The following is a 26038-nucleotide window of genomic DNA, read 5'->3' as shown; positions in this document are numbered from 1 at the left end:
TACTCTTAAGCCCATATCAGAGATAAAAATAAATTTAAAAATAGAGATTCTTTATTTCCTTTGGTTCAATGTTTAAAGACTACTATATATTTCATTTGGTTCAATATTTCAAGACTTTTCCATTCACTCTTTTCACTTTTACTCTTTTATATATATATATATATATATATATATTCTTTTCACTTAATTCATTTACCTTCAACCTTTCAACGACACCTACATAACTCCAATATTGTCATACCATTTGATCCTAACCCACATGAGTAGGATGACGAAGGAAGGGGGCTTGCAATTTTATTTAGTGACAATAGTTAATGGTTTTGATGTTGAAGTCAAACGTTGTGAATTTTGTGAAAGTTATGATTCTCTGAGTCTTTGGATGCTTGAGATTTTGGTTTGGAAAAATCATAAATGTATTTTGTTTGAGAACTAAAGAGAGAGAAAAAGAAAATTCTAATTGATTATTTATAAAGTTAGCTTTTTTTTTTTTTTTTTTTTAGAACTCATATTTTGTATGTTTATTTGTAGTTTTTTTACTGTTAATTTTTTGCGATATGAGCCATAGTGATAAAAATAAAAATTGATGATGATTTCAAAGTGTTTTTTACTTTTTCTTTTTTTTAAAGGATACAGGAACCCAACTAAAGGCAATTAAATTTTGATAAATGGATGTGTTTTTAACCAATTTATCTTTGTTTAATCATGTTAACTTTATGTTGATATTTACAAATGATTTCTTTAATTTCATTGAGTTAATGAATTGGGTGTTTGAGATTGAAGTCTCCATATTTAATTGTGAGAATAAAGTGGTTGAGGAAGTGTTTGTGAGGTTGCTTAAATTTATTTAATTTTAGGATATAAAAGCATTTTATGCTTTAAATTCTTATTTATAGATTTCAAAATCATTTAATGAGCTTAAAATAAAGTCAACTTTTAACAGTAAATATTATAATATGTTATAGTCTTATAGTATTATACAATTTAAATATATATATATATATATATATATGAATTAAGAAAATCAAGTTTCAAAATATTCAACAACATTGTGGGCAAATATAAATATTATACAACAAAATAAGTATTATAAGTAGGTCATAATATACATAAAAATGATTTCAAATAAAATCATAACGTATTCGCACATCGCGCGAGACATCGTCTAGTTATATATAAGGGAAGAACATAATTTGCCCCAAAAAAAATTTGGACTTGGTTTAGGTCTGATGCATCCAGTGCATTGGAACCGGTTAAATCGTGACACGTGTCTAAAAGTGGACACATGTCGCCATCTCAATGGGTCAAGTACCACTGGATACTAGACTTAAACCTGAACCAAAAAATTTTGTATACCTTTGACATGGTCGGAGAAAAAAAATTAAATAATTTATAATAAAATGAAAAAGAAAGAAAGCTCCAAAGTTCTATCTAACAATTACAATTAGATATGTTGAACGTGTTCATTCAAAACCGGATCACCATTTTGGTTTAATTCGAACAATCTTTAAGTAAATTATTAGAACTTCTTGTTGTTGTGAACCTAAAATAATAATTAAAAAAAAAAAAATTTCGTTTACCAAAAATAGAATTCTTGTACTGATTTTACAACCCACACTAACTCATCTTCTTTTTATTTATTCTTGTCCATTCCCTAATTGGCTTACATTTCTTTTTTCACAACCGTTTTTCCCACGCTTACACCAATGACAGTTAAGAGACCAGCTCAAATTTAGGCCATGTCCTTGGGGGTTTTTAGCTCTACCTCTCTGGATTTTATACCTGAAAATCCGGTGAGCTGATGGTTTTGATTTGACTTGGAACCCAACGAACACCGCGTCACGGGTCCATCGATCAAAACCCATATTTTTGGATTTTCCAATTCAAAGTCTCCTCCCTCTTCTCTTCTGGATTGACCATACACAATTTACAACTAAGAATTAATTGCTATAGAATAATTTTGCATTTTTATTTTCTTGAATTTCTTATTATAACTTGAAAATTTATCGTTTGGTCACAATAGTGAGGCTTTTAGAATCAAGTATTGTGAGGGTTTGGTCAGAAAATGTGATGTGATTTTAGCACCAGATGGAAAAGCCAAGAATATCATGCAGTTTTACCAATTTAGGTTCATCTTCATTTTTGGTCTAAAGGTATGATTTCTCTTAAAGACCTTTTCTGTTTTTTCTTGATTGATGAGAAATCCATAACTCCTTTAAGAGAGTTGCGGTAACTTATAAATGCATAAACATGAACAAGTTGTATATATTATATAGTTTTTAATATTCATCAATAATAAAATTCTAGTTTTTAATAAGTTTTGATCCCAAAGAAAGGTGGAGGGGGAGATTTGAACTACTGAATAATGACCTCCGTTTCATGTGGCTTGGTCCTGGACCGATTGTCTGATCCTCGGAGAAAATTTCTTTGATATTTGATCACAAAGAAGGAAGTGTCATTGACATTGAAGAGAGACACCTACATTGTTGGACACTTTTCCCTCTTCATAATAGATATTCTTCTTATAATTGATCTTGGGCATCATGTATGCAGTCTTTAAAAGTTTGCCAATTTTTTTGTCAAGTTTCCACAAAGCATAGATTGACCAAAAAAAAAATTATGGAATTATTTCTGAATTGGATAATCTTGCATTGCAAATCACATGAGCAAAAGATCTAATAGCTAATGGGATGATGGCAAGATAAACAAAGATGTCTTAAGATTATTGTGATAGATAATTGACATAATATCAAGTGGAAATAAGTGGGACAACAAAATTTTCATGTTGCAATTATATTCTGTTTATGTTTACACCATTGTTATTAACAATTCCAAAATATTGCAGTGTAAAGTTTGATACCCCAACGCGAACGCTCACCTGCACTTTTCCCTAGTGTAAGTTTTCTGGTGTATATAGCCAAGTCCTTCAGCAAAAATGGCGACCAAGGTGAAGGGTATTTTTAAAGGCCTAAGATACATATCACAAATATTTGGTAAGTAAGAAAACTATTCTGAATTGAAATATTTTTTGTCAAAAGTGTACTTGGTCTATATTAATTTCCTTCTCTCAATTATGTTGTCAAAATTAACCAGCAATCTACAATTATGGTATATCATTTTTCTTTTGTAATTATTCTTTTCAATCTTTCTTGGTCAGGTTATAAAATATCATTGTACGTACCATTGTAATTTAATTTAATTTTTTTTCTTGGTTGTCTTGCATATTTCTGTTTAATCAGCTATGGAAAATGGGCATTAATTTTAGTATCCTCAATAATGAGTAAATCATTTCCTCAATCTGCAGTTGAAAAATATGGGCTGACAAAAAAAAATGTCATTTTTTGCAGATGAAAAAGAACCAGAAATGCAAATTGGCTATCCCACAGATGTAAAACACGTTGCGCATATTGGATGGGACGGTCCATCTGCAGATTCACCGAGCTGGGTATATTGCATTCATTTTCCCTCTTTTTTGCCTCCTCAATTTATTCATTGTTATGAACAAAACCAATTCAAAGTCTTTGCCACTTGTCCCTTTAGGGATAGCCCGAGTAGTGAGCTCAATAGACATGAAAAACATGCTGTAAACCCAGACGTTCTAAGTTTCGTTTACCACACTATCGACTCGTGGGAGTGGGAGTTTTCGGGATATCTCACGCACAATGAGTGGATGCCACACTTCTTTAATAAAAACAAGAGTGTCTTTGCCATGCTTCATTAACAACCAAGCTTAGGTATAAACATATTTTATGTACTTTATCTGAAAAACTATGATTATGATAATATGATTTGTGCAGATGAGGGAGTATAAATCTACCCAAGAAGACTCATCCGGGACATTGGATTCTTTTGGAGAAGCCACATTGTCATTTGAAGGTTTGCTTCTTCTTCTAAAATCATTTATCCAATACAAAGACTTAACACTAAATGTTGCATTACTTGTTGCCACATTTATAGATAAAAAGCCAAGTGGCCCTGAAATTCAAGAACCACTGCTTGGAAATATTAGATCATCAAGTAATGGTTCACCTGGTATCTCCCCACGCTGGAGCTTAGATGCACAAAAGTCCTCGAGGCATCACAGCTTAATGGATTCGTTGGATTCTCCAACACCATCACCATCACCATCACCATCACCATCTAGCACAACACGACACACGAGGCGTCTCCGGAATTCAAACCATGGACATGACTCACCATCACAAGACTCGCCTCCTGTCCCCAAATACTCTCGACGGAGGAAATCAAAGGGATCATCTGGATCTAGTGGTGGCTCAATAAGGTCGTCGAGGAGTAAAGGCCAGAATTCATTACCAGACATTCCTTTCTCGGACACGGTATTCGGGCCTGGATCTGGGCATGATGTGAAGAACAATGAGAGTAATCTAATCTCAGTTTTGGAAGAGAAGGAAGAGGGAGGAGGACATATGTGATTTTTAATTTAATCTAATCTAATTGAAGACGTGACTATAATTGATCTTCTTTTTCATTACTCTCTCTCTCACTCACTATTATATTCATCAAAAAAATAAAAATAAATTCTCAATTTGACTAACTGAAAAGCTCATTCATTTCAAGAGGAAGACTCATTCATCTCGACAGTTATCACCTATTTGATCTGATATTAACACTCTATTAGATGTTTTCAAATTGGAATCTGTATCAATGATTTCAAACGCAGGCACAAAGAAACTAGTGAACATTTCCAACATAACTTCCAAGGACTTAGCTTCAGCTTACCTCCACTGTACTTGAGCGGCCAAGCCTTACCCAACTCTCAAATTTATGTTGACCATGCACGCACCAGCAAGACCCCTTTATGAAAAGGATCCATCTCCAATTATAAAAATGCCCAAAATTTTATGAAAACAATTAGTAAATTAGTGATTTTTTTTTTTTTAATGTTTTGAACTATTATTCCCTTCTCATTAACGTTTGCATCTGCCTTTCTTTTTTTTTTTTTTTTTTTTACCAGCTCCTCTTGCATTATTCATGGGACATGAACAATGCATTAAGGCAAAGCTACAATGTCAAAAGAATGAACAGTGTTGCAGAAATTATTTTTTTATTATTTTCAGTTTTCAGTAAAATAAGTGGTATTTAAATACATACTAATAGAAATCTAATACAATTGAAATCTCATACTGTTTGATAAAAAATGTTGTAAATCTGCCAAATCATCAATAATAATTTATTTCTCGATACAACATGAGGTTTTAATTTTTGTAAACCAATATTCTATATAGTAAATTGTCAATTTCTACCTTTTTTTTTAATTCCATAATCAAAATTGAAAATTAGATCATAACTTTATTGAACCATGCATTATCTTATAGATCCTAGATAAAATAAACCACATTTTTAATTAGGTTACGTCCAATCGGATCTTGGAAATGGATGTTTTATTTTTATATGGCGTGAACCTTGTAAGTCGTCTACCAAACCTCCACCTCTGGCCAATGTCAATTATTTCGATGAACTCTTGGAGTTGGCCATTAAAACTTACCAACTAATTAAATTACCATTTGAAGGCCACTGGTACCTTGGATGCCAAAACGGTATCCACCATGATGATGCCTCGTTGTGGGGTGGCGGATATAACCAATGGTACAAATTAATTGGATGCGTTCAGAAAATAAAAAACGTGACCACAACCATGGCTCTTTTCATACTAGCTTAGGTGTATTTGAATATTACTTATTTTGCTGAAAACTGAAAATAATAAAAAAATAATTTTCGATTACTTTTCACAAATGAAAATACTGTTCATTTGCTTTAATACACTGTTAATGTCTCATGAATAGTTAAACAAGTGCTGGTAAAAAAAAAAAATGCAAAATGCTAAAATGTGGACGTGTAGTTGTGCAATCCAAACGGTTACCTAAACTAATGACAGCTAGTATTTTTTTTTTAATGGAAATGATAGCTAATATCTTACCCGCAGCCACTCATGTTGAGCAATATTAGTGGAATCACCCCATAAATTAAGGGTTGGGATCGTGTCAAAAGCAACAGCCTTGTCCAAAAAATATACTCCCTCCGTCCCAATTTGTTTGTCTTTTTTGAAAAGTCAAATTTTTTAAGGGAACATTATTTATTATCTTGTCTGCTTTATAAAAATGCAAAAGTTTACAAAACTACTCTTAAATAAATTTATCAGTTTTTTTTTTTGGGATAATTACACTTTGTCCACCTGTGGTTTGCCTCTAATTCTATGTGCCCACTCGTGGTTTAAATTTTGACACTTTGTCCACCTTTGATTCTGACCATGAGTGCTCTATAACCCATCTCAATGTTTTCCATTACTCTAACACCAAATAAGTAAAAAACACATCCCAAAACAGATCAAAACTCACTCTCACTCCCAAAACTCACTCACTCCCACTCGCTTGAGACAACTGTGGCAGATCTGAGCTGAGGAAGAAAGACACAGTTGCTCCTCTGTTTAGCTGTGGTAGATCCTACAATGGGCTTTGATTCGTGCATGCTCCTGGGTTTTGATCATGGGTTTTGATCGTGCATGCTCCTGGGTTTTGATCGTGGGTATTGAACTTGGGTTTTGATCGTGCATGCTCTTGGGTTTTGATCATGGGTATTGAACCTGGGTTTTGATTGTGCATCCTCCTCTGTTCAACTATTGCAGGTAGATCAAAACCTTTTTTACTTTTTAATTTTTGAAACCTAGGGTTTCAAATTGGGGTTTTTAATTCTTTCTTCCAAATTGGGTTTTTAATTTTTGAAACCATGAAACTGGTAGTGCTGCATCTGACCCATTGTTGAGATGAAGAGTGTTGCATTTGGGTTTTTAATTGGGTTTTTAATTGTTGAGATGAAGAGTGTTGCATCTGACCCATTTTCATCTCTAACTCAGACAACTTCTCACAAACTCGGGCAACACCAAAATATTTTTCTTCTTAAGCGTATTATTCTTTTTTCATTCAGCCTCTTTTAGTTCTTATATCTCTTACTGATTAGACTGCATATTGTTCTTTTTTCACTCACCATCTTTTGGTTGTAAAAAAGGATACATGACTGTCTGTACACCCACTTCGATTATATAAGCTTTCAAGAATAAAAAATGGAAGTTGATTCTCAAGTAACATCAACTCTTGCATTTATGCATACAATGCATACTTATTTTTCTTGGATGGGAAAGTTGAGCACATGCACTCCATTCTATATTTGCATGATCATCTGAACAAGAAAAATGGATGGAAGTGCCTTTTATACACATGCACTCAATTAAATTACTGATTAGCTTGGAAATTTCCTCTCTGGTCCCATTCCTCCCATACAAAGCACTTCATTATTCTAAGTTATATATAGAGAGAGAGAGAGTATATATGCCAACATATATACTGTGCTTTTCAAACCAAATGTGAAAAAAGGAATATGCTTGTCATAAAAAAAGGGTTTGTCTCCCAAAAACAGAACAAAAACTTTTAATAATATTGTCTATTTTTGTGTTGTGCTTTGTGTGGACCACAAGACCACATGATACTTTTTCACATGCAAGCCCATCTCATACTTTATTCTGTTGTATTTTATATGCAAATGGTTGACTTGGCATTCAATTTTGAGATTCATCATGGTGGCCAGTTTGTGTGGAACCCAGATTTGGTATATTTAGGAGGTAGTACTTCTTTTGTTGATAATGTTGACCCAGATAAACTTAGTTATTTTGAAATACAAGATATTTGTTATGATGTGAGGGTAGTTAATACAAGTAGATATCATTATCTATTCCTGGAGGTAATTTGGAGCAAGGGTTCAGGCTTATAAATGGAGATAATGATGTAGTTTATATGTGTGAGATTCATGCTGCATGGCCTACAGATAAGATAATACTATATGTTGAGAGTGGTGAGGAGCCACTTGCAGTTGAACAACCATTTGGTAATGAGAAAGTAGCAAATGATGATGATGTGCATGAGGTGGGTCAGAATGATGATGATGATGTTACTGTGCTGCATGAGGGAGGTAATGTGGATGCTGAAGGAGGTGGTGGAGAAGATTTTGATTGGTTGGAGGAAGGGTTTGAGGGGCCAGATTTTGATGATGATGTATTTGGAAATGTAGATGATGGGCCATCTACACATGATGGAGTTAGTATCAATGCAACAACCTTACATAGGCCCTCTGAGGGAGATGATGGGTCATCTACACATGAGGATCCACTTGTGTATGTAGCTCCACATAGGACTACTGCAGCTGACAATGACCCACCTCTTGAAGAGGGTGAATGGATTGACCCACCTCTTGAAGATGACATGGAAAGTTTAGCAGGGTTTGATGATGATCAGCCAGCACCAATTGCTGCAAAAGAACCTGAGTTTAATGCCCAAACTGACATAAGAAAACCAGAGTTAAAGAAAGGAATGAAGTTTCCAAACTCTAAGGTATTTAGGGAGGCATTGAGGGAATATGCTATAAAGAAGCTAGTAGATATCAAGTTCAAGCTAAACGAGAAGAAGAAGATATCAGTTTATTGCATAAATGAATGTGGATGGAGGTGTTATGCATCTCAACTACCTGGGGAGTTAACATTCCAAATAAAAACATTCAATCTAGAGTGCACCTGCCCTAAATCCTTCAAACACAGCCAAGTGACTTCAAGTTATGTTGCAAAGAAGTTTATGCAGGAGTTTGACAAAAATCCTGATTGGAAAGTGGCTGGTGTTCAACATCATGTGAAGCAAGCACTTGAAATTGACATAAGTTACAGTCAGGTGTATAGGGTAAAAAGGAAAGCTACTGACTTGATTACTGGGGATGAATAGCTGCAATATGGGAAGCTTAATGATTATGCAGAGATGATAAGATTGAATGATAAAGGAAGTAGGGTTATTTTGCAAACTGAATGGAAGATGAAAATGCACTGCCCAAATTTAAGAGAATGTATATTAGGTATAATGCACAAAAAGTTGGTTTTTTGGGAGGTTGTAGACCAATCATTGGTTTGGGGGGCAAATACTTTCTCTTGTAGTTAGAGATGCAAATGATAACATTTTCCCAGTTGCATTTGCTGTTATTGAGTAAGAGAACAAAGATTCATGGGTATGGTTTCTGCAGCATTTTTCAGATTACATTGGGAATCTAGAGCAACTTAATCTAGTCTTCATCACTAATAGACAAAAAGTATGACTTTAGTAGTGTACTAACATATTTAACCCACATATTTAAAGTTCAATAATACATGCCTGAGTTCATTTCAACATGTTTAACTAACATATTTACTTGATCTGTTTTGTATATGAATTAGGGCCTTATATCTGCAATTGAGATGCTGTTCCCAACTTGTGAGCATAGGTATTGTGTGAAGCATATCTATAATAATTTTAAAGTGGATCATAAGGGCTTGGAGTTGAAGGATGCATTGTGGAGATGCGCTGGAGCCACAACAATCAGGAAGTTTGAGAGAAGAATGCAGGAACTGAAGGATTTGGATGTCAAGGCATGGGAGTATCTTGCTGACATCAACCCTGCACAATGGTCTAAGTCTCACTTTAGTAGTAGAGCTTTGTGTGACTGTTTAGCTAATAACTTGAGTGAGTCTTTTAATGCCATGATTTTAGAAGTTAGGGATAAGCCAATTTTAGCAATGTTGGAGTGGATCAAAGTTAGGCTCATGACCAAACAATACAAAAAACAAAAAGGTATAGAAAAATACACTGGAACGGTGTGTCCTAATATTCAAGACATATTAGAGAAGTTAAAACATGAGTCTATACCTTTCAGTGCTACTCCAGTAGGCAGCTTCATGTATGAGGTTGATAATGGTCGTGAGAGACATATGGTTGACTTGGCTAAGAAAGCATACAGTTGTAGGATTTGGGATTTGACAGGACTTCCTTGCAAACATGGGATCTTTGCTATTGTTAAGAACCTGGAGAAAGTGAAGGAATATGTGCATCCTTGTTGTTGGAAAGAGACATTTGTTGAAACTTACAAAGAGATAATACAACCAATGCCTGGCCAGTCTGAGTGGGTTGAGACTAACCAACCTGCTCCTGTTGCTCCTCATGTGTATAAACCACCTAGCAGACCACCAAAGTAAAGAAAAAGAGATCCTGAAGAGCTAAGGAACCCTTATAGAGTTTCTAGGATGAACAAAACAATCAAGTGTGGGAAGTGCAAGAAAGAAGGATATAATGGAAGAGGGTGCAAGGTAGGCATCACTGGTGAAACTCCATGGTAGAAAAGAGATAGACTTGCTAAATCAAAAGCTGTAAGTATTTCCATGCTTTGAACTATATTCATTTCCTCCTATGTTTCATGTGTATGTAATTTGTACAACCCTCTTTGTAGGCACAGGGTAGTAAATCTACAAAAACAAAGCAGACTGCAACACCTCAAACTGCATCTCAGCCACCAAGTACTAGATCTCAGCTTGCATATAGAGCTTTTGGTCAAATTGCATCTCAACCTGTACCAAACAATAGATCTGAGGTAGCAACTCAACCTCCAACTAGATTTAGGGCCAACTGGTTCTCTTCATCCTCACAACTGAGCTTCCATACCCCTAGAGAGACATGGGATTCTTTACCATCTCAAGCACCTCTGCCTTCTTCTATTTTGTTTATTTTTTTTCCTCTTGCTATTGTTGGACCATCTTGCTAACTGCTAGATTTTGGTTATGTAGCCAGGTGTATCTGTGAGCACTAGTGGTGTACCAAGTCAAGAAGTGGTGGTGGTGCTGCTAGGGGGTTTAAAGGCAAAACGTTTGGTGTATCAAGGCCAACAAAATTTTAACTAGTTGGTGGAAAGGGCAAGAAGGTAGTTGGCAAGAGCACCAAAAGCAGTAAATAAAGATGGAAGAAGTTAAAGTTTCAACCACTTTTTTTGTTATAGTTCCCACGCTTAATGTATTTGCTTAAAGTATTTGCTTGAGCATGGTCAAGTGTCAAAAACAATATTGGCAATTTTGGTTGGAAGATGTATATGTCTAATGTGTGGTGGACTAGTAGTTGGGTTTTGGTTGGAAGATGTGTAAAGTCACAGGATGTGCCAAAAACAATATTGGCAATTATGTATGCATGTGACATAAAGTTACAATGACTGTTCACTTCTATTAAAAGCAGTTAATGTGCATTGACACAAGATAAAGTATTTTGTTGTGTTGTGCTTGTCTTTGCTTTTAGTGGATTTACACAGGACTGTGTTTTGCTTGTCTTGTTGTGCTTTTGGTGGATTTACATAGGTGTGCATTAACACAGCAAAGAAAATTATGTCATAGCAAAATTATGACACAGCAAAGTTAATGTGCCATGTTCCATACCTTAACTTTATGTCTTTGAGCTTGTTTGTCTATGTGAAGTTTACATTATGTGTAGATGATAGGTGGCAAAGAAAATTATTTTGTTGTTACAGGAGTGATTTTTATGTATTATTTTGGTATGTTCTAAAAAAATTGGACACTGTGTCTAGAACCAATTATTTATTCATTATATATCCCACAAGTTTATATGCAACCTACAATATCTTTTTGTTTGATAGAGTATTTTCATAGCCTTGAAATGTGCAGAGTTATTTATATAGGCCAAAACAATGGGGTTCCCAGCTCCTTTTATATTATTGCACAATCTTTCCAACACAAAATAAAAGGTGAATTGACAAACCCAAATGAGAATGCTTTTATGGAAGATTATTAATCATTGGCAAGTTCCAAGTTCCAACTTGCCTCTGTAAAGCATAATATTATTCTTGCATTGACACATGCGTATGTATTGAACCAAAATGAATATGTAATAACATGTTCCATTCATGTTATTAACATTTCCACATAACACTTTGTGCCAATATATATCAATCACAGAATGAAGTAAAAAAAAATTTATACTAAAGAATATTTGCACAAAAACAACACTTCCATTTTAGGAGATAGATACAATAACATTTCAACATCCCAATCACATTTCAACATCCCCATTTCAAGAGATAGATACAATAACATTTCAATTACCCAATCACATTTCAACACCCCCCCCCCCCCACCCCAAGCATCATGGCAAATTAAGGTTCCTCACCCTTACATTATTGTTCACTAAGGCAAAACACAACAACAACATTACAAAAATGAAAAATAACCATGACAAAACTAGTGCCACCTTGTACAATCTCTCACTCTCTCTAACCCTCTTAAGTTTCTCCCTAGCTTCTACATAAAGCTCATGAGTTTCTCTTTCCCTCCGGTTAGCTCTTTCTTCTATTTCCCTAGTTGTCATTTCTCTCTGATTTGCAAGCTGCAATTCATTCTCAAGCATACTTATCCTTTCACAGTTACTCTTACAAGTTTCGTTATCCACCCACTGAAAGAAGCCACATTTGGGACCAACCTTGAAAGTTCAAATAGTGTAAAAATACCCTTGAACGTTTAGACCCTCAATTTACAAATTAATCAATTCAAGCTTTATGTCAAACAACTAGTGTGCGGAAAATGAACAAAAGCTATAAAACAGAATTGGAAAACAATCTAAGCCAAATTAAAACCACAACCCACAGCAGATAATAAAAGGCAAAGATAAAAGGGAAGGAAGATGCAAACACAAGGACAACCCACGATGTGTTATCAAAGAGGAAACCGAAGCCCTTGGCGTAAAACCTCTCCGCCGCTCTCCAAGCGGTAAACAATCCACTAGAAAATGTAGTTGAGATACATGGACAGCAATAGACCCTCCAAGCCTAATCTACCTAGTGCACCTAAGCCCTCCAAGCTTCTTGCTCCAACGAGATTGCGCCGAACCTATTTCTTTTCTAACTTCCCGGATTCTGCTACTTGACCATAGCATCAACCGATGTAAATTGGTTCCTTCCTAACTGTTTCCCAGAACACCAAACAGCTCTCTCACAGTAATGGATATGGTGAGAAAAAGGTTTTGGTAAAATGCCTCTCAAGGATTTGACAATGGAGAGGAAAAGAGTTGAGGAATTTGAAGAGACTCTTATGTAAAGATTGTAGATGAATCAATCTTGTTTTACTCTAGGGTTTCTCTCTCAAAATTCTCTCTAGAAGCTCTCATTCTTTTGTGGGTATGAGGGGTATTTATACTGGGGTGAGAGAAGAATGTGAAACGTCAGGTTTTTCAAAACAGGGGTGGCTCGCAGCTTGACTGAGTCACGAGATCCAGCCGCGCGATAACAGAACGGCCAGTTGTCCTATTTTGTCCTGTAGTGCTTCAGTTAGCATGACGCTTCAACTTCTGGCATGCTTGGCACGTGTGCTGCTTCTGGCGGCTTACAACCGCGAGTCACCCGTGAGATCAAGCCGCGAGACTCTGTTTTCTTGCACACTCTTGAGCATTCAATCACTCTATCTCACTCACTACCCTTACAACAAACCCACATAAATACAGGGTTACTAAATGCTGAAATACAAGCAAATTTGGCACGGAATAAAGCCAACAAGATGGTTGATTAAATTCAACCTTACAAACCTAATCATTACAATTATAACAATTAATTTCACAGTTCACAATTAATCACAACTAATAATTCAATTCAATTCAAATACAACAATGTAATTGTTTCTTACATTAAATTGACTACAACCGAGGAATCTTCTTCCATAGTTACTAGCTTTTTGACTTGTTCGTAGGGCACAATTCTCAAGGATACATAAATGACCATCTTCGGCGTGGTAGAAACCACTAGTTGTAGAGCCATTGCAAGTTGATGAAGACATAACAAAAATTTGTTACAAGCTTATAGACCAACAAATCTATTACAAGTGGCATAGTTCAAATTTTCAGCATGTGTGATAGCATAAACCATAGTTCAAATTTGTAAGAAACACCAAAATTCCAAGAAAGAAGCAATTACTGATTAACAATTTGACCACTTAGTATTGCCATCTGGCTTTAATTTGTGGTTTTGTATGTGTAATATTTTGTGGACTCAATTACAACTACAAAAACAGAGGCAAATTAAAACATACACATACAGAGGCTGTATAAATGACTTTCCATTCTTTTCACCTTTATCCCATGTCAATGCTTTCTGTTATAACCCTTATAATTTGATAAGGCTTAAAAAACTATGCAGATATAGATCTAGTGCTAGCTATCTTAGTCATCTCTGTCAGCATTAATCTAATCAGTGTCATGTAAAAGATGCCCACTAAACCAGTTGCACAATGTGGGGCCTCTAATCTCTCTATTTATGATGGAGATGTAAAAGATGCCCACTAAACCAATGTCACTACAAGGAATGAAAAGAGAGTAGCACATCCAACAAGTTGCACAATTTTTGTATACACACTTTGTCCACATGAATAACTCCCCCATCAACTAACTTATCACCTTACCTGTAGTGTGGGGCCTTTAATCTCTCTATTTATACCAACTGCAAAGCCACACTCTTCCATACACACCACCTACTTCCCAATTTCGTGTCCCACCCTGCATTTAAGCAAGTGACTCCAATATTTGCTACAATGTCATCTTATTCCATCTTCCTCTTCATTACAGCCCAAGTTCCAAAATTAACTCCATAACCTTTGATAGTACACTATGGCATACCATGTCATTATAAGATTACAAAATTGCAGTGTAATAATCCACAGTGACTACTAAATAAGGTTATATAAAAGGAATATAAGGTTATTTAGTAGTCAAACTCTACTAAGCACTTTCATGATACTACAAATCAATTTATAACCTATAAATTCTGTTACTGCCCAGCCATGATGAAACTCCATATAGTTCTTAGCTAAAAACAGATTATATAACTTGCATACAAATTATTTTAGACTAGTTGGCTAATGTCAATACAAAACATATTTATAATTCAAAAGTTGTAAACCCCATACTATAGTAAGTTTCACTAGTGGCATCTCTGCATTGAGCTTTTCTTCCCTTTACAAAAAAAAAATATACATGAACTCAGGAAATCTGAATGCAACTTCATAAATGTACATCATTTCGGAGAAATAAGGGCAAGTATATAGCATTCCTAGCTCATAAAATTCTGGGGGAAAAAAAACTACCCCACATATGTAACAACAACCAGCCATATTCATATCTTAATATCATTAAGTAAAAGTACAAGATTAAGTAAACAAAGCTAAGCACAGAGCAAATTGAAGGATGACCCAATTTCGAAAAAAAATTTTAAAACCCTAGGTTTCAAAAAATCAGATGAACGGAGCATATGGACAGAGAAAAACCAAAACTTAAAGCTTACCCAAGCAATAGATGAACCCAGAATCAAGAGAAAACAAACGGATCAAATACAAAATATTTACTGCACAATGAACTGACCCGAACTCACCCAAGCTTCAGATGAACCCAGAATCAAAGCTCCTTCTTCCTCGGGTTACTTGCACGATCAAAGCCCAGATGATTCTTGGTCTAGAGTCTCAAGCGAAGCGCATTGCATTGTGTAGGATCTTCGTTGGGTTGGATGGAGTGAGTGAGTTTTGGGAGTGAGAGTGAGTTTTGATCCGTTTTGGGATGTGTTTTTTACTTATTTGGTGTTAGAGTAACGAAAAATATTGAGGTGGGTTACGGAGCACTCACGGTCAGAATCACAGGTGGGCAAAGTGTCAAAATTTAAACCATGGGTGGGCACATAGAATTAGAGGCAAACCACAAGTGGGTAAAATGTAATTATCCTTTTTTTTTAAAAGAGTTATTCTTAATGAGGCAACTAAAAATGTGCCCCAATTAGATTGATTTTTTTTTAATATTTGTTAGTTTTTTTTTTTTTTTTTTCAAATAGTTTTGAAAATAAAGAAGAGGTATAATAGGAACATTAGTAAATTAATAACTTTTATTTTTAGAAACGGGACAATATTTTGGGACATCCTAAAATAGAATAGAGGACAAACAAACTGGGACGAAGGGAGTATAATATTAGTGGAGTGGTATCCTAGTAGCCTAGCATGATAATTCCATTAGTCAACCTCCATCTCTCTTTAGATTCCCTAATTCTTCCAACAAAACTTCTCTCTCTGTATTAATACATGTAGAGCATGAGCTGTAATCACATTTTAGCCTTTTAGGGCATTTGGTTGGTGGTGGTGTCCATGTGTCCATGATATGCACTTGATGCATGTTACTTTAATGTCATATTTGGAGTTTATCATGAATAATGTAAGATCACCTCTAAGAAAGTAATATAATTAAGATAATATGATATATTTTGTAATATTAGATTACGGTAATGTTAAAAAAAAATTAAATAAACTAAACACCTAATATGACATTAAAGTAATGCGCATCACATTAAAGGCACATCACGGCAAACCAAATGCCCCCTATGAGTAATGTAACCATTATGAACTATTTTACAAATTTTTGATGTGTTAAATCTTTACTGATTATTATCTGAGCTCACTATTAACATTATTTTTTTACTTACCAATAACCAATTATCACATCAACCATTTGTTAAAAAATTTATAAAATAATTTGTGTCTTTAACAACCAAAATGAAGCCGTCGATTTGGCTTTTTGTTTGCTCATGTATATTCGTTGTTGTTATTATTATTATTATTATTATTTTAATAATTTTTTTGTTCTTCATACAACAAATTACAACCCTAATTCGATTGTGTTTCTCTTCTTTTACTAACTGTCATTCCTTTTGCAATCTACCGCACGCATACATGCCAAGCAAATGAAGATTTTTTCTTTTTCTTTTTTTCTTGAGAATCAAGTAAATGAAGAGCTGATAAGGAAGCAAGGTTCAGTTAGTGGGCTCACAGTCACAAGAGCTCACAAGATAAAATAGAATTTTTATGAGAAGACGGATTGAGCTAGTCAAAAATAAGAATAGATGAAAATACCATTTTGGTCTTTATATTTATGATCATAGTCAATTCGGACCCTACATTTTGGTAATAGTCAATTTGATCACTGTTATTTTTTATTTACAGTCAATTTGATACCTACGTGGCTAACGGTGTGCATTGCTGGCATGTTTAATGCTGATGTGTCTAAATTTTAGTGTTAACATAGTGCAGCTCTAAAAATTGTTTTTAGGGTGGTCCTTAAAAAATTTTAATTATACAAAATTTAATAGATAGCTTAAATATTTGCTACAACTGCAAGTTGAGTTGCTAAGAAGAGCAAAATTATTGCGATTGCAAAGTCAAAAAGAATATAACTGTTGTCACCATCAAGGAAAACTCACAACCACAACATCTTTCTTAGTACCATTTTTTAAGGAAAAATGAAGTTAGAGATTTTTTTTTTTTGAGATTTTTTTTTATCGAATAGGTTGATCAAGCTAAAAATTTTGTTTTATTTTTTTGTTTTATAATAGGCTTTTTGTTGAAGAATTTGTTCACTTTTTGGTGTTTGGTCTTGCCTTGTTATTGTTTGTTTATGTTTGTTGTTATTTGGGCTAATATTTATTGTTGTTATTTAATTTTTTTTTAAAGGAATTAAATTATTTTTGGGGGAAAAAATTAATTTTGGAGTAATGTTACGTCCACAACATTTTTACAATAAATCTTATGCAAAAAGCTGTTATTAGTGGGTAAAAAAATAATATCAGTATTAGGCCTAAATTAGAATCAATAACAGTCTACAACATTGAATTTGTTGCGAAATTATTGTGAAAATGTTTTGAATATAGCATTACTCTTATTTTTGTTGAACTCAAATTTTTGTAATTCTCAAGTTAGCGTGTTCAACATTTTTATTAAAGTGGTCACAATAGATTAGTTTAACATATATATATATATATATATATATTGGCAAGTGTGTATATACATGATTTTGCAAGTCAGAATGGTCCTATGACCACCCTGGCTTGCATGTGGAGCCGCCATTGTGTCAACATCACCTCTTAGATGGCAAAAATAGCCCATCAAGATTTAAAAATATATTTTTTTAACCAATTAATCAAAAACAAAATTATCCTTTTCTTTATTTTTTTTTTCTTTTAATTTTCTTACAAATTCTCGGTAGCCAAGCATATTTTATTTTTATATTCTCAATTTTCTTTTTCACTTTCTTGCTATTTCTTGTTAACCAAAAAAAATCTTCATTTTTATTTTCTCAATTTTCTTTTTTACTTTCTTACAATTTCATGGTAACCAAATAGTGTCACATGCATTAGGTTCAGCCTTCAACACCATTAACCTAGATCCACCACCTCCAAAACTGAATTGCCACCACCAAACCCAAATCCACCACTACAAAATCCATCACCACCAACCCTAAAATAAAATTTCAACCATAGCTTAGATATATCACTAATCAAAGAAGGAGAGACCAAGTGGGTGAGTCCAAGAAAAGCAGAAATAGAGGGAGAGAGCGAGGAGACCACCTTGATGATGGCTCATGGCGGTGTACAATGAGGAAGGAGACTGGCGATGATTGGCTAGCCCAGGAAGGATAGCTACTACTAGCAATCCAGGATGAGAAGTAATCATCAATCATCAATCATCACTAAATTTTTAAACCCAAACACAAAGAACACTTCAAGAAGAAGAAGAAGAAGAAGAAGATTGGGGCAATGTGTTCTTCTTTCTTCCTTTTCATTTCCATATACAAAAAACACAAACCCATAAAACCAAATTCAATGGGAATGGTTGTACTTTATACATAATAGATCCATGGCATCACGTGGGAACAAAGTTTTTCTCCAAACTAGTTTAAAGAGAAACTCTTTAAACTTCTCATATATATTTATATTGAATGTGAATTTTGAAAATCTAATTATTGAATTTTATGTTCCTTATATTCTTAACATGCATATCAAATTTCATTCAAATCGAATATTATTTACTATTCGATCAATAAACTTATTTTATATACACATTTTTAGATCACAAAGACTTGAAATTTTAACATTTGTTTGATAACATAGTAATTGATCTTTCATCTTCTTGAAAGTTGCAAAAATACTCTTGAAAACCACTAATTTTACAAAAATACCCCTAAAAACAAATAAAATTGCAAAAATACCCTTGAAAACCACTATATTACAAAAATACCCCTTTAAAACCAATAAAATTGCAAAAATACCCCTTTTAAAACCAATAGAATTGCAAAAATACCTCTATAAAACAAAGAAAATTGCAAAAATACCATTGAAAACCACTAATATTACAGAAATACCCCTATAAAACCATTAAATTTGCAAACATACCCCTATAAAACGAAAATTGCAAAAATGCCCTTGCAAACCATTAATATACCCCTATAAAAATATAAAATAGCCTTGAAAACCACTAATATTACAGAAATACCACTTTAAAACCACTAATATTACGTGGTGGGTATGGGTCTAGGAGCTGTGTTCGTGTATCAGTTCCCCAAAAGTAAAGTCATCCAGTCTCTATGCTAAATTTCTAAGCTATTTGTATTTTTTCATAGATTCATTTGGACACCATAACTTGCAAGATCACGGTTATCCTCGAGGCTTTTTCCAGCATATACAATTCTCTGATAACCAAAAGGATAATGACAAAGAATCCTCAGTTTCTGAAAAATCTTGTCTTTGACATCGCTGAATCGATGGTATAACGTTTTTGTACATCAAGACTCCACAGCAATGGTCTTCCCACTCCATGTCTTTACAAATATCTGGATCATGTATTGAACTATCATCTGGGTTTTGAGTGTTTTTAGTGATTTTTTTAATAATTTTTATTTTCATCCAAATATGGAAAAGCTCTTTTTGGAGAAATAAAGTGTTAACATTTTTAATAGTAAGGACAAAAAAATATATATATATGAATTTTAGAAAATTTGGAGATGAAAATCGAACTTTATACAAATTTCAGGTACAAACAATATTTTACCTTTCTAAATGTTATAGAGAAAAGCAAAGAGTAAATAGAGAGAGAACCTGAATAACTTCAAAATTTATAAGAAACATGCATTCCTCGAATTTACTGAATAAATATTATAGTGGAAAACGAAAGGGTATATAAAGAGAAACAAGTTTCTTAGGTAGTGATTCTAGTGAACCTCATACGCTTCGTTTGATGACAAACAAAAAACCATGTGCATGTCAAACAAAAGCACATGAGGAAAACATAAGTAGAAAATAAAGAACCTTAATAATCTTTCCGTTCAAATATTACCATCTAAAACAAAGTCCTATAAATCACGGCCCACCTCTGATAGGTCCAGTTAATGTTTCCAAACGCCATGCAGATTCCATTACAGGGTTAAACTTTACTTTTGTATGTGACAACCCTTACAATTGAATCACTGTTAATCCCGTAATCTGCCAGTGAACGGTGATCCTGCAGCGCTTCTTCATGAAAGAATATTTCCTTCACTGGAAATCGCCTTTTCTTCTCAATCATAGCCTTCAAATTGCAAATGGTGGTAAATCTCTGAATTGGGTTCACAATGCAATCTATTCGCATTGGAATGATTGTTTGTGAAGGTGAAAAAACCATACTAAGAGTGGAATGCATCTGGACACCATAACTAGCTAGATCACGGTTATCCTCAAGCATTTTTCCAGCAAATAAAATATTCTGAAAATCACAACGAATCCTCAGTTTCCGAAAAATCCTGTCTTTGACATTCCTGATGGTATAATGATGTTGTACATAAAGAGTAATGGTCTTCCCACTCCATGTCTTGACAAATATCTGGATCATGGCAGGAAACATCGATAAGACAGTTCCATCTTTAATGCCACAAGAAGCCAAGGTTTTGCAACCCGTAAGTTTATTCCCAGCATAGACCAGATCCCAATCATTCACCGGGACACCTATCATGCCCCCAATTATTGCTTTGACATCATGAATGGTAAACAAAAGTTTAACTTCCAGTTTCACAATCTCTTCAGTCCCTACTCCCACATAAATTTGTATGGCATCTTTTGGATTGAAAACCAAATGAAGGGTTGACTCATTTGAAATATTGAGTGAGGCTAGAATCCCATTATCTTCAAGTAGTTTTCCATCATAAATAAGAGTGTACCGATCTGACGGAATCCCCTCCTTGGCTTGAATGATTGATTTGATGTTTTGGATAGTATCACAAGTCCTCACTTCAACTACAATGGTTCTCTGATCTGATGGTAATCTAACATATATCTTCATTCCAGCTAAATCCTGGCTAACAAGGTGGAGAGTGGAGCCCTGCTGTATACCATAATCCAGCAACCTTTGGTCATCCTTGAGCTGATTACCAGAAAAAAAGAGCTGCTGATGACTCTCAGAAATGCCTTCCTTCTCACGTAAAAATGCTTTGAGTTCACTAATTTTCCCATACCGTTTAAACTTTAAGCCCACTGTCTTTTTGATCTTCAAGTATAAACTTATCTGTGGCCAAAAGCTAGTATAATTTACTAAGAGCGCACAAAGATTATTTAAAAGAAGCATATATTTTTTGACAGACTTAATGTTCCAACAAACATTTTTTTTGGGGGGGGGGGGAGACAAATACAAAAGAATATACTGCTGAAGGCCTTGTAACCATGAGAACAGAAGATTGATTAGAGTTGTTGAGCAGGACCACCACTGTTATAGAAACCCAACAAACCTAGGAAGCTAAACTTAGCTGCAGTTTATAGCATGTATAATAATAGGAATTATCTGGGAAATTAAATTCAGTTCATACAAAATATCCACAGAGAAGAATTACTTCTATACGTGTCTATTCCCTCTTGATATGTGTGAAAAAAATAGAAGAAGCAGAAACAACATATGCATGTACAAACAAAATTGTCATCTGTACATGTACATAATCAAGAGATGAGATAGAAGTAATTGTTATCTGTACATGTATATATTCTAGAGATGAGATAATGGCAAAATGATAGTATGACCAAATCAGATATTTAAGAGAAAGATTGGCATGCCAATCACACACAAAACAAGCAACATTTTTGTGCAAAAATGTCTGCGCGATGCAAGAATCAAACACCAAACAAAAATTCACACATTACAAGATCATATATCCATGTCCCACCCCTAAGTCTATTCATTTAATTTAGTATAAAAGCAAATGCTAACCATGCTGTTTTACTGCAGTTATTTTTGTCTCAAAATGTCAGTGGCACATTTAAAACCAACCCTTAAATTGGGGTTTCCACCCTTTATACACTTCACAATCTCTAAAATCTCAAACCTCAAGCCAGTGTTAATGGAAATGGGCAGGGATGACTTAACTACTGACTACCACAGTCAAAAAACTTGTATATGTGCCAATTAATTCACCATACCCATTTTTTATTGGTAAATTATACACACCCAGTGAGTTTTGAACCCAAGACCTTACCCTCCATCTCATTATTATGGAAGGAGGAAGTGCATTTGGCACCACACCAATCATCCATCCTTCATCAAACTGCTTAACTACAATTCAAACACATAAGCTATAAAGATCATTGTGAATATCATTAAATTTCATTTCACTCAATTCTATTTCTTATATCTATTGGATCAGTTTTTTTTTTAATTTTTTTTTTTTTTTTTTTTTTTTAACAAATCCACTGTTTTGATCACATTGCCTCTTATTACTCTCCGCGCTTACAACGTTATCAAGATGACCAGGGATCAATAACTATTTCATCCATAAAATATTTAAATTTTAAGTTTTTTTTTTTTCCTTGTATTTTAATTTTACACAACATAAATGAGTTTATTGATTGAATAATAAAATAACATCAAAACTCAGCGGGCTAAGCAAGAACAGAGAACTGTGTAATCCAACAGTTTAGCCCATATATATGGAAAAAGCAAAGAAGTAAATTATAAGTTATAACCAGCAAAAAAGAGAAATGGACCCTGATATTCTCAAAGTCGTACTGAATATTCATCTTCAAAATACCTATGGTCACCTCAACTTCAATACAAAATTTCTTCCATTTTCCATAATTTTCCCCTATTTTCTCTCAAACCAAACACTTCAGAGGAAAAAAAAAAAACTCAAGAGTGTCAACAATGAACGCACTTCAAGAATCACAAAAACTAGGTAATAAAAACCCAATAATATTATTAATAACAACAAGAAAAAGTCTTAAACTTGGAACATAGATACACAGAAACACATAAAATGCAAACAAATACAGATGGGGGTAACTGAAACGAGGAATTTGATACCATATAATAATAATAATAATAATAATAAAAAAGGGAACCTCTTCTTGGGTAGAGGTGGAGGCGGCGGTAGAGTTGGAGTTGGAGGAGCTTGACGGGAACCAACGATTGGGATTTCTCCGAGTTCCCATGGAAAGCAAAACTGAAAAGAAAAATAAAAATCCTTGGAATTTGTATTGTATTTTATTGTATGTGTATCTCAGATGGATCGGATCGTCAATGAATGAAGTCGACCACTCCTCTGGTCTTTCGAATTCGATAATTATTAGTATTTTTTAATCCTAAATAAATGTATTACTTAAAAAGACAAAATTTAGTTACAAAATTGGTTGTAACTTAAGGTTATAAACTCACTCAATAAAATAAATACTACAATATATTTTGAAAATCTAACCGTTGAATTGCATGTTCTTTACACCTTTAATACACATGTTAAATTTTGTGTCAATCGGATATCATTTACTATATGATCTATAAGCTTATATTTTGTACATAATTTTAAATTATAAAAACTTGCAATTTAAAAAATTTATTGATGACATAGCTATTGATCTTTAATTTTCTTGAAATTTTGCAAGCATGAAGGATATAAGAAGAAGATGTAATCTAATGGTGGATTTGTTAAAATTCACATCCAATAAAAAAATATTAAGTAAGTTTGTAACCTAAGATTACAACTAATTTTATAACTAAATTTTGTCCTTCCTTAAATACACTACATATATCAACAACTTCAGTGAAGTTACAAGACTTCCAAGTTCCAACTGGACTGGACTTGGCCGGTTAGTTAGTTCAAACACATATTTTCATATTTTAAATAATCTTACACAAATTTTAACATACTTTTTTATTCACATATATATATCAAAAATACCCAAACAATATTACTTAAATTTTTCTACCAAACGGGCTCAATTGGAAGAGTTGGAGTTATGTACTACTAATAATAAATGCTATCAGATTAGCAAAAATAAAGGGTAAACTACGAATTTGATCCCTATTCTATACACCATATTTCAATTTGGTCCTTAACTTTTCAATTATATCAATTTGGTCCCTAACTTTTCAGTACCGTGTCAATTTAGTCTTTACTATTATTTTTTGGATAAAAATTGATAACCCAGTCAAAATAAAAAATTAACTTTCGTTAACGTGTCATACTAATTGTGGGTACCTAAGGCATGCTTAGGCATGCTTGCAATGTCCTAGACATGCTTGCAACATCTTCGGTCGTCTTTGGCATGCTTTGCAACATCCTCGGCATGCTTGGCAACGTCCTTAGCCGACCTCGGTATGCTTTGCAACGTCTTAAGCGTCCCACATCGAAGAGAAATCCCCCCACTTTCTACCTTATAAGTTTTGAAGTGAAGGAGTAGTGTACCACTACTTGCCGAGGTCAGCCGAAGATGTTGCTAAGCATGCCAAGGACGTTGTAAAGCATGCCGAGGATGGCCAAGAACATTGCAAGCATGTCTAAGCATGCCTTAAGTACCCATACTAATAAAATGTTATCAAATATTTTTAGTAGGCCCCACGGTTCAAGTCATTCTCCATTGTCCTTTGTGCTGTTTTTGCTTTGTGGTTTTGAAATTTGAACTATACCAGACAAAACCTGTTAACTCTAACCAAACCCCACAGCTTAAATAGCCTACTCAAAATCCCCATAAATTTTTTATTTAAAGCAAAAACGAGTTGATGTGATCCGACTCTATATATATATTTTAATATAAAATTTGATAGAGAGAATGGCCATTTACATATTAAGAAGTATTAATCAATTGATCGAAAATTATATTTTATGCTAAATCATGTAAAAGTGACATGACGTCAACTATCCAAAGATAATGATTTTGTTAAATAAAATAACAACTACCAAAATTTTTCTTTCTAATTTGACCACAAGGCAATAATATTCAGAGAAATTGAGCTTACAATACAAATTTTGAGAAGTCCGGTTAATGTATGCTCTCAGAACATACATTAACAATATATTTTAAAAGTGGGTTCAAGCTAGGGGTGTGCGCGGTTCGATTAGCTCAGTTTTTTCTCAAAATTGTTACCGAACTGATAGGGATCAGTTTTCTCATAATTAAAACCAATTCATACCGATTAAGGTCGGTTTTCCAACCTATAGTGGTGCAGTTTGGTCGACTCAATTTAATCAGTTTGGTCGGTTTGAAACGTTAAAAATTCTAGTTTTTATTTTTTTATTTTTTATTTTTATGTATATATAAAAAATAAAAATAAAAAAATCCTTTCAACCTATTCAGTGTTCAATGAGACTAAAGTAACAATGTAACACTACAAAGTCCAAATAAGTGCTGAAAAATTGATAAAAAAAAAAAAAAAACATTTTACTAAAAAAAAATGATAAATATTACTAAGTTTATAGTTTATAGCTTCTATTGTTAAAATATTGTAAACGTAGCATTAATAATTATTCTTTTTTTTTTTTTTTTTTAAGTATAGATAAATATTAGTATATATTATACACCACTATACCTACACAGTAGACCTACACAGTGGTGGGAAAATTGAGTTATATCTAAGTCTGACACTTGGATTTTTCTTTTAAACTTTTCTTTTGTCATTTCCAAGCTAGACACTTATGGGGGTCATAAAAGTTGAAACATTAAAAGACTAAAACTTTAAATGGGTACTAATCTCTCTAGAAGACAATAGAAACTAGGAATTACTAGAGTAATAAAAGACTAGACCAGTGCACTGCAGAACGAAGAAGAACCGGTGCAAAACGAAGAAGAGAAGAAGAAGAGGAAGAAGAAGAAGAACGACGGCATGCAACATGGTGGAGACCATTAATGGGTTTGTAGTTTTTTTTTTTTTTTTTTTTTTAAAGACAAAATCTCGGTAAAACGACGCCATATCCAAAGTTCCAAACTTCTGAAACAGGGGTCGGTATGGTTCGGCAAGGCTTTGGTTTTGGATTTGCTGCTCCAATTACTGCACTGCACCGAAGTCGGAACTTTCTTCGCATTCTGTTCGCCGGCATCGGCTCTATCG

General features: G+C 33.9%; 2 protein-coding genes and 1 long non-coding RNA gene across 3 annotated transcripts; 2 read left to right on the top strand and 1 right to left on the bottom strand.

Moving 5' to 3' along the window:
- Nucleotides 1-2932: 2932 nt before the first annotated feature.
- On the top strand, nucleotides 2933-4474 carry LOC126689709 (CRIB domain-containing protein RIC5). The gene is made up of 4 exons (XM_050384905.1): nucleotides 2933-2990; nucleotides 3345-3442; nucleotides 3795-3873; nucleotides 3955-4474. The coding sequence occupies exons 1-4, from the start codon at nucleotides 2933-2935 to the stop codon at nucleotides 4428-4430; spliced, it is 711 nt and encodes a 236-aa protein (XP_050240862.1). The 3' UTR covers nucleotides 4431-4474.
- A 5399-nt stretch (nucleotides 4475-9873) lies between these two features.
- LOC126688611 (uncharacterized) lies at nucleotides 9874-11097 on the top strand. Its single transcript, XR_007644321.1, has 2 exons — nucleotides 9874-10446; nucleotides 10640-11097. It is a non-coding gene; the product is annotated as an uncharacterized LOC126688611 (long non-coding RNA).
- Nucleotides 11098-19816: 8719 nt separating this feature from the next.
- On the bottom strand, nucleotides 19817-23285 carry LOC126688608 (polyubiquitin 11-like). The gene is made up of 2 exons (XM_050383364.1): nucleotides 23059-23285; nucleotides 19817-21238 (listed from the first exon to the last, which is right to left on the bottom strand). Exons 1-2 carry the CDS (start codon nucleotides 23146-23148, stop codon nucleotides 20126-20128), a joined length of 1203 nt encoding a protein of 400 aa, XP_050239321.1. The 5' UTR covers nucleotides 23149-23285; the 3' UTR covers nucleotides 19817-20125.
- Between the last annotated feature and the right edge of the window lie 2753 nt (nucleotides 23286-26038).

The sequence above is a fragment of the Quercus robur genome, chromosome 6 (assembly GCF_932294415.1).
Source record: "Quercus robur chromosome 6, dhQueRobu3.1, whole genome shotgun sequence".
Taxonomy (NCBI): Eukaryota; Viridiplantae; Streptophyta; class Magnoliopsida; order Fagales; family Fagaceae; genus Quercus; species Quercus robur.
Note: the sequence above shows the minus strand (reverse complement) of the source record. Positions and strands in the feature narration are given on the sequence as shown.